General features: G+C 49.0%; 1 protein-coding gene across 1 annotated transcript in view; it reads left to right on the forward strand.

The window, feature by feature from the left end:
• Positions 1 to 13,344, forward strand: part of EZH1 (enhancer of zeste 1 polycomb repressive complex 2 subunit) — a 32,021-nt gene extending 18,677 nt beyond the window's left edge. Inside the window, 11 exon segments of the mRNA NM_001243206.1 lie at positions 2,739 to 2,919; positions 3,462 to 3,658; positions 5,825 to 5,916; positions 7,905 to 7,930; positions 8,122 to 8,274; positions 9,662 to 9,840; positions 10,632 to 10,727; positions 11,110 to 11,191; positions 11,668 to 11,748; positions 12,572 to 12,656; positions 12,939 to 13,344. Of these exon segments, the coding sequence (NP_001230135.1) occupies positions 2,739 to 2,919; positions 3,462 to 3,658; positions 5,825 to 5,916; positions 7,905 to 7,930; positions 8,122 to 8,274; positions 9,662 to 9,840; positions 10,632 to 10,727; positions 11,110 to 11,191; positions 11,668 to 11,748; positions 12,572 to 12,656; positions 12,939 to 12,999 (1,233 nt within the window). The 3' untranslated portion in view covers positions 13,000 to 13,344.

Genomic DNA, 13,344 nt, shown 5'->3' on the forward strand with positions numbered 1-13,344 from the left:
GAGTGAGGTTTGAAGAGCATCAAAATCTTTCCTGCTCTAAATGTCATCTACTCAGAGTCCAGCGTCTGAAACTGTATTGTTTGGATTGGAGCTGTGTGTGTGTATGAGATACCATTTTCTTTGCTGTCCCCCATAAATGTAGGAGGAATAACACGTGAAGGTGCTGATGTCTTTGTGAGGTCAGCAACCAGGGGGACCATTCCCTGATGGACAGACCTTATGCAGCATAAATCCTCCTGCATTCGTGTGGGGAGGCAGTACACTGAGACCTAGAGGGACTAGGTTCAGTTGGACTTGCCAAAGACACAGTTTTGCTTTCTTCACAATGAGGGTGAGCTTAGGTAAAGAAAAAATACTTTGATAAAATATATGCTCCCAATTAAAATGAGGTCATACAGTCAAGTTTTAGGGACCATCTTAAGTGGGATAAGAGAAGGAAAGATGGTAGAGAGTGCCATTGGGTCAAAATCTGGAAAGCGTGCCATGTGGTAATAGCATAAGAATAAGTAGACTTTATCTGATTTATTTTTTCCTTGATATGTATTGTATGTATTGATATTACGATATATTTTTTCCTTGGTATGTATTAATTCCTATGTGTCAAGTACTATGCTGACCCTTAATGTAAATTATCTTATTTCCATGCTTATAACAACATCCTGAGGTGGAGAAACTGTATGTTATAACAGCTACTTTATGTGTTTTTTTGGCTGTACCCGTGGCACATGGAAGTTCCCAGGCCAGGGACTGAATCTGAGCTGCAGCTGCAACTTGTGCCACAGCCGTGGCAATACTGGATCCTTAACCCACTGTTCTGGGCTGGGGATCGAACTAGCACCTTAGCAGGGACCCAGGCCACTGCAGAGACAACACTGAACCCTTAACCTGCGTGCCACAGCAGAAACTCCAAAAGTTACATATTTTGCTTCAAGTTTGTTACTATGTCAGTGGTGTGGCAGTGATGAAATTCAGACTCTGACCTAGTTTCACAGTCCATGCTGTTTAATTTACTCCATGGTTTTCTTTTTTTAAACACTGTGTTATATTAACATACCAGCATTTGTGAAACCCAAAAGGGCACTGCCCTTCTCACAGCAGTTATCCTGGAACCCTGTGTTTGTCACATTGTAGCACAGGTGTCTGATATCATATTCAATTAAATTCAAAACTTCTCTCTTGGAATTTCTCTAAGGGCCTACAGTGTATTATTCTGACTATCCTTAGTAATGGTAAAAACCTTTATCCTTGTCAATTTAGTTTTCAGAAACAGAAATCTTTGGGAACCAAAGCTAGAAACAGCTGGAAATCTTCTGATGAGAGATAGTTGATAAGCTAAATGATAATTAATTGGTCTTGGAGTTCCCATTGTGGCTCAGTGGTTAACAAATCCAACTAGGAACCATGAGGTTCGGGTTCGATCCCTGGCCTGCTCAGTGGGTTAAGGATCCATTGTTGCGTGAGCTGTGGTGTAGGTCGCAGACGTAGCTCGGATCTGGCGTTGCTGTGGCTCTGGCATGGCGGCAGCTGCAGCTCCAATTCAACCCCTAGCCTGGGAACCTCCATATGCCACGGCAGCAGCCCAAGAAATGGCAAAAAGACAAAAATAATAATAATAATAATAATTATTTTTTAAAAAATGTAGCCGTAAGTAATGAAATAGTATTCTTCCAAGTTTAATATACTGATTTGGAGGGAAGTTCCAAAATTAAGTAGTAATATTATACAAATTCAGGATCATACTTTTTTTGTCTTTTTAGGGCTGCACCTGCGCATATGGAAGCTTCCAGACTAGGGGTTGAATCAGAGCTGCAGTTGCCGGCCCACGCCACAGCCACAGCAACACAGGATCCAAGCCACTTCTGCGACCTACACCACAGCTCACAGCAACGCCAGATCCTTTAACCCACCAAGCAAGCCAGGGATCAAACCTGCATCCTTATGGATACTAGTCGGGTTTGTTACTGCTGAGCCACAATGGGAACTCCAGGGATTATATATTTTCTTATTGAAACAGGCAATGTGGTAAAATGTAAAGAATAATGAGGCCTGGGGACAAGGAGACCTGATTTTTATACCCATTCTGGAAAAATTAGCCATGACCCTAAGCATGTCCCTTCCCCTCTCTGAACATCATTTTCTCATTTAGAGGGGAATGCATTCTCAAATTCCAGACAGCTAACACATAAATAAACTTAAGATACAGCTCAATGGAAAGTTGAAGATACATAGATGCATTGATTATATCTTTATAAAGATTATTTTATAGGATAGCTCTTTTGTGAAGGGTGTAAGTTTGTAAGCTTTAGAATATTTGTGAAGAAGCTGTCACGTGGTGGAGTTCCCATCATGGCTCAGCAGAAACGAATCTGACTAGCATCCCTGAGGCCTTGCTCAGTGGGTTAAGGATCCTGTGCTGCCATGAGCTGTGGTGTAGGTCGCAAAAGTGGCTCGGATCTGGTGTTGCTGTGGCTGTGGTGTAGGCTGGTGGCTACAGCTCTGATTAGACCCCTAGCCTGGGAACTTCCATACGCCATGGGTGCTGCCCTAAAAAGCAAAAAAAAAAGAAAAAAACGAAAAACAACAGCACAAAAAAGCTATCATGTGGTCATACAGAGCAAAAAAAGTGTAAAGGTGCAAGTAAGCGGAAATGTTGGAGAAGGTGGTTTGAAATGATGGGAGCAATCAAAACAGTGGCTCTGGGCCTATTCCTGTTTCCTAACTGTGACATGTCCTTGCAGGAAGGAGCAAAGGAGTACGCCATGCTCCACAACCCTCGCTCCAAGTGCTCAGGGCGTCGCCGGCGAAGGCACCACGTGGTCAGCGCTTCCTGCTCCAACACTTCAGCCTCTGCTGTGGCTGAGACTAAAGAAGGGGACAGTGACAGGGACACTGGCAATGACTGGGCCTCCAGTTCTTCAGGTACAGGGAACAGAAAATGATTTTTGCTTTCTACCCAGTGTCATCACCTAACACTTCACATTAATTACTACCTGAGTTCCTGTTGTGTGGCGAAGCAAAAACAAATCTGACTGGTAACCGTGAAGATGCAGGTTTGATCCCTGGCCTTGCTCAGTGGGTTAAGGATCTGGCATTGCTGTGAGCTGTGGTGTAGGTCACAGATGAGGCTTGGATCCCGTGTTGCTGTGGCTGTGGTGTAGGCTGGCAGCTGTAGCTCCGATTCAACCCCTAGCCTGGGAACTAAAAAAAAAAAAGTAGAATGAAGTGGAGTTCCCTGGTGGCTCTGGGTCAAGGGTCCAGCATTGTCATGGCTGTGGTACAGGTTGACCCCTGGCCTAGGAACTTCCATGTGCCATGGGTGCCACTGTAAATAAATTAATTAATCAATTAAGCATCTTCTTAACAAAATAAATAACATGGAATGAAATACTGAGTTTTTGGCAAACCATTGATGACAACCTCACTCCACCTTCTTCCATTTCTCTTATTTCTTCCTCTCTTAGAGGCTAATTCTCGCTGTCAGACCCCCACAAAGCAGAAGGCTAGTCCAGCCCCACCTCAGCTCTGCGTAGTGGAAGCGCCCTCAGAGCCCGTGGAGTGGACCGGGGCTGAAGAATCTCTTTTTCGAGTCTTCCATGGCACCTACTTCAACAACTTCTGTTCGATAGCTAGGCTTCTGGGGACTAAGACATGCAAGCAGGTACTGTCTGAAAGGGGTAGGAATGAGCCTGCACCCTCCTTTCATCCCTGCTCTGGCAGCCTTTTGGCCATCTTTTAGGGCTGCCTGTCTGGCCAGAGCTGTCTTAGGCTTAGTGCCTCATAAACCTGTGTTTCTAGGCGAGAGGTGGGTTCCCCCAACATGCTACCTCCTGTAGATTCATGCCTAGCAGTGCTTGGGGAGCTTCTCAACTTGTCGAATTCTTATTTCCGTCTCTAGGCACTAACTTTTCTAGATGTTTCTACTCTCTTTAAGCTTTGTTGTTGTTGCTGTTCCCACCTTTCTTTCTAAACGTGCACCTCATTTCCTAGAAGGGACTCCTGGGGCTTTCTGGGGATCTTCTTATCTTGCGCTCCTGCTCCTGCTTCTGTGGCTGCAGCCTCCCCTCCCTCCATTGGTCTCCTCAGTTGCTTTATTCTTTAAATGTTCTATTGCTAGATTTTCTAGTACCATCCCTGATGTCTGGGCCTGGACCTTGCCCTTCTCACTCATATCACAGTTTGATAGCAGCTGCTGATGCTCTGAAAGCAGGAAAAGCCTGCAATGGGAAGATAGGCTGAAGCGCAAAGACAGGGAGTCAGTTGTTAGAGCCAATCTGTCCAAAGAGAGATGAACCCTAGAGGTTGAGCCCTGCTCACTTAGCTCCCTAACTTCTGGAAAAGTCTTTGTGACCTCTTCTTCATGCTCCCTCTACTTAGAACAAGCAGTAAAACCATGAGCTGAAGTGCCCTTGGCTTTCCTTTTGGGGCTCATATCTATTTTCCTAAGAAACAGGTTCTTGACCTAAAGGTCTGCAGAACTGTGTGCAAAACAGTTTTTTTGTGTATTTTCCTGAGAAGATTAATAATTTTCATGGAATTTCAAGAGCACCTCTGAGTTCCCTCTGTGGTGCAGTTGATTAAGAATCCAACTGCATGGACTTCCTGTCGTGGTGCAGCAGAAACGAATCTGACTAGGAACCATGAGGTTGCGGGTTTGATCCCTGGCCTCACTCAGTGGGTTAAGGATCCAGTGCTGCTGTGAGCTGCAGTGTAGGTCGAAGACGTGGCTCAGATCTAGTGTTGCTGTGGCTCTGGCGTAGGCCAGCAGCTACAGCTCCAATTAGACCCCTAGCCTGGGAACCCCCACATGCTGCAGATGCAGCCCTAAAAGGCCAAAAGACCAAAAAAAAAAAAAAAAAACCAAGTGCAGCAGCTCAGGTTGCTGCAGAGTTGCAGGTTCAACCCCCAGGCTGGCCCAGTGGGTTGGGGATCTGGCATTGCTGCAGCTGCTGCATAGGTCATAACTAAGGCTGTGATCCTGTCTCTGGTCTGGGGTATGGCCTTAAAAAAAAAAGAGAGAGAGAGAGAGAGGGCTTATAGCCAATAAGGAAAATAAAAAGTTAAAAACAAATGTTCTGGAGTTCTCATCATGTCTCAGTGGTTAATGAATCCGACTAGGAACCATGAGGTTGCAGATTCAATCCCTGGCCTCGCTCAGTGGGTTAAGGATCTGGTGTTGCCGTGAACTATGGTATAGGTCACAGACTCAGCTCGGATCCCATGTTGCTCTGGTTGCATAGGCCAGCGGCTACAGCTCTGATTAGACCCCTAGCCTGGGAACCTCCATATGCTGCGAGTGTGGCCCTAGAAAAGACAAAAAAAAAAAAAAAAAGACATAAATAAATAAAAGCAAATGTTCTGAGAGAAGCAGCACATTGAAAGGGAACCAGCCTTTCTGAAATGCTGTCCTACTGAAGTAGTCAAGTCTCTGACACTTTTATGTCAACAGAGGGAGCTAGTGCTTAGCTAGGTGGTACCTCTCATGTCAGACTCAGTTACACAAGGTACACACACATTGGTGCCCTTCCTAAGAGGCAGATACCATTGGTAAGAATTGGCCCACTCAGGGCAGAGTAGGCAGAGCAGTAGATGAAAGCTTCTGACCAGGAGAACTGTACCTGTGTCCAGTATTTCTTTTCAAATCAGGATACACACTTAAGAATTAACTTCGGAGTCAGTGACCCGATGTCTCAGGGACTCTCTCTCTCCCTACTGAAGATGCTCAGTCATCTGCCCACAGGCTCTCCAGAACCCTCCCAAGCCTGGCACCTGGCTAGGTCACTCATCTGACCACTCAGCTCAAGGCCCTATTGGATTTCTCTTCCAGGTCTTCCAGTTCGCAGTGAAAGAATCACTTATCCTGAAGCTGCCAACAGATGAGCTCATGAACCCCTCGCAGAAGAAGAAGAGAAAGCACAGGCAAGGCTTGGGCGGAGGGCTTTCTGTAGCCAGGCTGTTCCCTGTGCCCTGACCTCCCCTGTGACTTCCCTTCTGTCTCCTTCTTTGTCTGCTGCCCATCAGTTTGGCATCACCAGCGGGGAGCCAGCTTCCTCAGTGCTACCTGCGGGTCTGTGCCTTGGACCAGCCCTTCCCTTGCCCCTCTGTGCTGTGGACCATGAAAGAACTGGTTTTCCGTTTAAGCTCCTGGCCAGTAGGTTGTGAACTGGCCTCATGGCTCCACCCCGAGGCCATGTCTTCTCATTGGTTGTTAGTTACCACTTCCCCACTTCTCAACTCTGACCAGAGTTTTGTTTTTTTTTTTTTGGTTTTTTTGGTTTCTTTTTGTTTTTGGCACTTGCGTTGTTTTTTTAAGTTGCATAATAACACTGATTGCTAGCTAGCCTTTGCTTAGGATTGAAAATGCTTTGTTTTGTTTGTCTTTTTACCGTTTCTTGGGCCTCTCCCGCGGCACATGGAGGTTCCCAGGCTAGGGGTCTAATCAGAGCTGTAGCCACCGGCCTACGCCAGAGCCACAGCAACACCAGATCCAAGCCACGTCTGCGATCTACACCACAGCTCACGGCAACGCTGGATCCTTAACCCACTGAGCAAGGCCAGGGACTGAACCCACAACTTTGTGGTTCCTAGTTGGATTTGTTAACCACTGCGCCATGACGGGAACTCCTGTTTTGTTTTTTAATTTGACAGTTTCTTCCTTAAGGAACTGACATGGGCTCTAGATAGGAAAGGAGATCCCTGTGGCTTCTCCCTTTCAATTTCTTTACCCAGAGCAGATTCCAGAAAAGCCTTCCCACTGCCCCATCCTGAAACGCCCCCACACCTCCACCTCCCCAAAGGGAGAAACAATAGCATTTTAATAGACATAGAGGGTTGGGTTTTGTTTTGTATCTGTTTTTTGTTCTTTTGTGTATGTTTGTATATCAAGGGGGTTTTTTTGTGTCTAAACCTTGAGACACAGGCCTGCTGCAGGTAGGATGGACTCCAGCTTCTATGGAGCAGCGTAAAGGCCTCCTGTGAGGGCCTCTGGGGAGGATCATCAGTCATCAGACCGCAGTCCCTTAAAGCGGATCATGCTGTCACTTACCCAAATCTGCAGAATTCTCCAGGGCTGTGACCCAGAGCCATATCATCTCTTTCAGGTTGTGGGCTGCACACTGCAGGAAAATTCAGCTGAAGAAAGGTAAGTTCTGCCAGGGCGCTCCGCTCAGGTCCAGCCTGAAGCCCCCCTCCCCGCCTCACCTGTGGCTGCACTTGACCCTGGGTTTCCTCGCGTTGCAGATTCCCCTGCAGCGGCTGAGAAGCTCAGCTCCTCCCTGTGGCCAGGAAGACCACTCAGGAGGTAGAGTTACGGGCCTCGTGATCTCTGACTTTGATCATGTGCCATTTGCCAGGTTCTAGGCATCATTTACTGTTTAAAATAACTGCCCCGTAACCTGGACCATTTCCACGCTCTCCCCACAAAGCAAATCACCCCCTTGTAGCTTATGAACCACCAGCACTTGTGATTGCTTCTCACTTCAGGTGCTAAATGTGTGTCCAAGTTTACGGTCAGAACAAACCTTCTTCAGGGAGTTCCCGTCGTGGCTCAGCAAAAACTATTCAGACTAGTGGGAGTTCCCGTCGTGACGCAGTGGTTAACGAATCCAACTAGGAACCATGAGGTTGCGGGTTCGATCCCTGGCCTTGCTAAGTGGGTTAAGGATCCAGCGTTGCCGTGAGCTGTGGTGTAGGTTGCAGATGCAGCTCGGATCCCACGTTGCTGTGGCTCTGGCGTAGGCCAGTTGCTACAGGTCCGATTAGACCCCTAGCCTGGGAACCTCCATATGCGGTGGGATCAGCTTAAGAAAAGGCAAAAAGACAAAACAAAAAAAAAAAAAAAAAAAACTATTCAGACTAGTATCCACAAGGATGCAGGTTCGACCCCTGGCCCCTCTCAGTGGGTTAAGGATCTGGCATTGCCGTGAGCTGTGCTGTAGGTCGCAGATTCGGCTCATGGCTGTGGCGTGGTGTAGGCTGGCAGCTACAGCTCCAATTGGACCCCTAGCCTGGGACCTCCATATGCCGAGGGTGCGGCCCTAAAAAGCAAAAAAGAAAAGAACCTCCTTCGAAGAGGAGTGATGAGACACTTAGGAGGAGGGTGGCCTGGGAGCCTGGGCACAGCAGTGTCCTGTGTCTTCTTTCCTTTCCCAGATAACTCCTCCACCCAAGTGTACAACTACCAACCGTGCGACCACCCGGACCGCCCCTGTGACAGCACCTGTCCCTGCATCATGACTCAGAATTTCTGTGAGAAGTTCTGCCAGTGCAACCCTGACTGTAAGTTCTCTGTCTCAGTAGTTGGCCTCGGCACCCCAGGTTTCCCTCCCCCCCCCCCCGAGCCCTTTGCTGCCTGTGGGCCCTCTGATAGTCTGCAGAGGAAACCAGTACTTAAGATCTAGAAAAGTCCCTTTTTAAAAGCCCTGAGGTGTATGATTTTAAAAGCAACCATTAGAGGTCCTACTGTATCCAATCGCTTGGGATAGAACATGAGGGGCGTTCCCGTCATGGCTCAACGGAAACGAATCTGACTAGCATCCATGAGGACACAGGTTCTATCCCTGACCTTGCTCAGTGGGTTAAGGATCTGGCATTGCCATGAGCTGTGGCGTAGGTCGCAGATGCAGCTTGGCTCTGGTGTTGCTGTGGCTGTGGCCGGAGGCTGGCGGCTACAGCTCCCACTCAACCCTAAGCCTGGGAACCACCACCACATGCTGTGGGTGTGGCCCTAAAAAGACAGAAAGAGCAGGATGAGGGATGATAAGAGAAAAAGAATATATATATGTATGTGTGAAACTGGGTCACTTTGCTGTACAGCACAAGTGGCACAACATTGTAAATCAACTGTACTTCACAAAAAATAAAAAGCAACAATTGCACAGAAATCAGGTGCTTTCCCAACCTCACCTTCCAGGGCAGCATTAAGAAACTTGGAGTCTTTTTCTTTAAGGTGCAGACACAGCCTCCCTCTCCAGGATGTTGTTTTACAACATGTCCAGGTTACAGTTCTCTGTCTTTTAGACTAATAGCTGGAGTTTTAGCGTCAGGTTGGTCTGGATGTCAGCAGAGGGTGGGAGGAGGCTCAGAGTGCTTCTGTTTCACCACTTCTCCCCCACTCAAGGCTGAGCAGTTTGATGGCAGCCTCAGAGCTTGCAGACCTTGGTGCCCAGGCAGTTGTGCTGGAAGCACCTCCTGGCCACAAAGCAGATATCAATCTTAACCACAGTGGAGGGGTGGGTGCTCGTGCTGGGAGGGCAGTGGGTGGAGGAGGGTAGCATAGAACGGATGCCTTCTGTTTTCAAAATGATTATTGTTTTCACGGTGAGGATTTACCAGTGAATAGCACTGATTGCTTTTTCTCTGGGGCTCTCTCCACCCACCTTCCAAATTCTACCAGCAAAGCAAAGGGAGAGCATTGTCAGGGAATCTCTAGGAGACACATTTCCAGGGTCAAACCTGCTGTCTTGCTCCCAGGCATGAATGTTGGGAGGCACTCCCTTCTCTCTGAAAAACATGTGACTGTGTAATTATGGAGAAGGCAGCTTCTCTCCTGTTTTGCCAGATATCCTTGAATCCATAACATTGACATCCCCGCTGTCCCTTGAGTCCAACCTGAGCCCCAGCATCAGCCTGCTTCTCTCCCTAACCTTCCCTGTTGTCCACACAGGTCAGAATCGCTTTCCTGGCTGTCGCTGTAAGACCCAGTGCAATACCAAGCAGTGCCCATGCTACCTGGCGGTGCGAGAGTGTGACCCCGACCTGTGTCTCACCTGTGGTGCCTCAGAGCACTGGGACTGCAAGGTGGTTTCCTGTAAGAACTGCAGCATCCAGCGCGGCCTCAAGAAGGTGAGGGCTCTTGCCAGGACTGAGGACCAGATAGAGCGGGAAAGACTGATAATCCACTCGGCCTCTTCTACCGCCTCCTTAGGGGGTTTGTACACCAGCGTGTTGGTAAATCCTAACAGACACACATTTCCTGAGTTCAAGCTTCTGGTCCTCGTGAGGGATTATAAATGTGACCCCCCAGGTGTTCCCATTGTGGCTTAGTGGGTTAAGACTCCGACTGGTATCCATGAGGACTCAGGTTCGACCCCTGGCCTTGCCCAGTGGGTTAAGGATCTGGCGTTGCTGCAAGCTGTGGCGTGGGTTGCAGATGCCCCTTGGATCTTGTGTTGCTGTGGCTGTGGTATAGGCCAGCAGCTGCAGCTCCGATTCGACCCCTAGCCTGGGAACCTCCGTATGCCGCAGGTGTGGCTCTAAAAAGAATAAATAAATAAATAAATAAAATGTAAAGAAAGGAAGGAAAGTGCCCCCCGGACTGGCCAGACAGAGGAGCAGAGAGGAGGGCCATGCCACTGATGTCTATTTTTACTCGGCACCCCAGTGCGTTCCACCGGCTCCAGTCCAGGAAGTCCCCAGGGCTAGAGGAAGGGGTGCCACGTCTCCTTGTACCGCCTCCTTTTGTTGTTTTCCCCCCACCAGAACACAATGGCTGAGCCCTTTTTCTGTTTTCAGATCCTCTTACAGTTGCTAGTTCTTTCCACCCTGCTCCCCCACAGCACACGTGCGCATCCAGCACGCAGGCCCCTGGGCTTGCACACGCCCTGTAGCCTGAGGTTTGACTCCCTCTCCCCCAGCACCTGCTGCTGGCCCCCTCAGATGTGGCCGGATGGGGCACCTTCATCAAGGAGTCTGTGCAGAAGAATGAATTCATTTCTGAATACTGTGGTGAGGTGAGTGCTATCGGTTTGGCCCACAGTCTTTATCTGATGAGAAACCCTGATTTTCTGTGGGCCACACTTCTGTGAATTAATCTCTAAATAACTCAGCTGAGTTCTCATGTGGCCTCTGGGGGGGATCCCACAGAACTGTCTGCAGCCCTGAAACAAACCACTCTGCTTCGACGTTTTGGCAACTGAGGCTACATGAGGGGCCAGGCGCGGGACTCTGGTCAGCCCTGATGCTGGTCAGCCTGGGTGAGGATGGCGATGGAGTAACCCAGGCTCCCCCTCTTATGATTCTGGTCATGGTCCTCGGAAAGCCCGCTCTAGGGGCAGGGTACCGTGCCCCCAGCGGACAACTGCATCCCTGTTTGTTGCTTGTCTGTCTCTGCAGCTCATCTCTCAGGATGAGGCTGATCGACGAGGGAAGGTCTATGACAAGTACATGTCCAGCTTCCTCTTCAACCTCAACAATGGTACGGAGTCTCTTTCCCTCGTCCCCAGCTGGTCTCGGGCAGGCCTTTCTACCAGGTTCCCCTGGTCCTAGTGCAGGTTCCAGTCCGCTCTGAGGCTGCTGAGAGGTGCGTAGAGCACGGTGGTGAGACTGAACTTAGACTCTCTGAGCGCCAGTTCACTTGCTTTGGGAGAACCTCCATTTCTGGGTTGTGTTTGTAATTGGAGCACTAGGCACTTACACCTTAGAATCCTTCCTGCCCAGTAGGTGGGAGGGGAGGCCTATAGATCCAACAAGAAGGAGGCACGTAATGGGAGAGCCTCTACATGAGGCTGGTTCCTAGGCTGCCTGCTTTCTCAGCTCCTGTTGGTGTGCTGGGCTTCAGATCCCCCTGGATTGTATTGTTTCTGTTACTGTTCCATTGACTTCAAATTCAGGCTTGGGAAGCCATAGAGCTGCCTGGTGAGCCCATGGTCTTCCTCGGTTTACTTAACACAGATTTTGTGGTGGATGCTACCCGGAAAGGAAACAAAATTCGATTTGCAAACCACTCAGTGAACCCCAACTGTTATGCCAAAGGTGAGTTGGCAGTAATATGGCAGGTGGGCTGGGGGATGGATGCTTCATTTACTATGATTTCTATCCATTATTCTGGTTTTTTTTTTTTTTGTTTTTTAAATAGCTGAGTTGTTTCTTTGTCAAAGGATTATCATGATTAATGTCTGGTATCATTCTGAGTCTCTCTCTCTCTTAGTTTTATAATCTGCTTTTTTCACTGAATTCATTATAAACATTTTTCCCAAACCATGAGCCTTTTAAAGATAATTTTTTCCCCATGTCACTAACCAGAATAACAGATCTAAAAGCATAGAGATGGAGTTCCCTGGTGGCTCAGTGGGTTAAGGATCTTGTTATTGCTATGGCTCAGATTCGATCCCTGGCCCAGGAATTTCTTGCATGCCACCAGCACAGCCAAAAAAAAAAAGGAGTTCCGGTCGTGGCGCAGTGGTTAACAAATCCGACTAGGAACCATGAGGTTGCGGGTTCGGTCCCTGCCCTTGCTCAGTGGGTTAATGATCCGGCGTTGCCGTGAGCTGTGGTGTAGGTTGCAGACACGGCTCGGATCCTGCGTTGCTGTGGCTCTGGCGTAGGCCGGCAGCTACAGCTCCAATTGGACCCCTAGCCTGGGAACCTCCATATGCCACAGGAGCGGCCCAAGAAATAGCAAAAAGACAAAAAAAAAAAAAAAAAAGTCATAGAAACAGCTTCCTTATTGACTGCTTTCTAATTCCACTTCATTTATGTTTTCACTGGGAATTTGGGGAGAATCAGCCCGGACTCACTACTGATTGTTGCCTTGGAGTTGACTAGGAATCTAGCCTTGGGTTTATCCTCTTTGCAGTGGTCATGGTGAATGGGGATCATCGGATTGGGATCTTTGCCAAGAGGGCAATTCAAGCTGGCGAAGAGCTCTTCTTTGATTACAGGTGAGGCAGCCAGGAATGGTCCTAGGGAGGTGGCCTCGGGGGTGGAAGGGGTGGCTGTCGAAATTGATTTGAGGGCTTAAGGTGAGTGATGGGGATGAAGGGGAGGATCTCGCAGAAGTCAAGGCTTTCTCTTTGTTCTGCCCTCTGTACCTTGCCTCGGAAGTGGGAGCGCTGTGAACCGCTCGTAGGGGGTGGGAAAGGAAGTGAAACCAGAGGGGACTCCATCTTTTCAATCGCAGAGGCCTTGGTAGTAACCCCGTTCCTCCTCCTGCTCTGAGACAGGTACAGCCAAGCTGATGCCCTCAAGTACGTGGGGATCGAGAGGGAGACCGATGTCCTTTAGGCCGCCTGGGCCCCACACCAGCGCTTATGGTAGCGGCACTGTCCTGCTTTCATGCACACACCACTGCTGCTCGGAGTTTCCTGCACTGTGTGTCTCCCACACCGAGAAACCCCCACCTGCCCCATCTAGTGAGGCCTCTGCTGTGTCCAGTGGGGACAGAACTATTTCAGTGAGAGGGGAGACGGAGGCAGCTAGGGCTTGGGCTCCCGGGAGAGAGAGTCGCACAAGTGGGAGACTGCATCTCAGGCCTCGGAGGAGGAGCGCACAGGCTGGGGGCGGGTAGCTTAGGCTTAAGTTCTTATCAGCTGCCCAGGCCACGGGCCTCAGGAATCAACTTGGACAGCT

This window comes from Sus scrofa, chromosome 12 (genome assembly GCF_000003025.6).
Source record: "Sus scrofa isolate TJ Tabasco breed Duroc chromosome 12, Sscrofa11.1, whole genome shotgun sequence".
Classification (NCBI taxonomy): Eukaryota; Metazoa; Chordata; class Mammalia; order Artiodactyla; family Suidae; genus Sus; species Sus scrofa.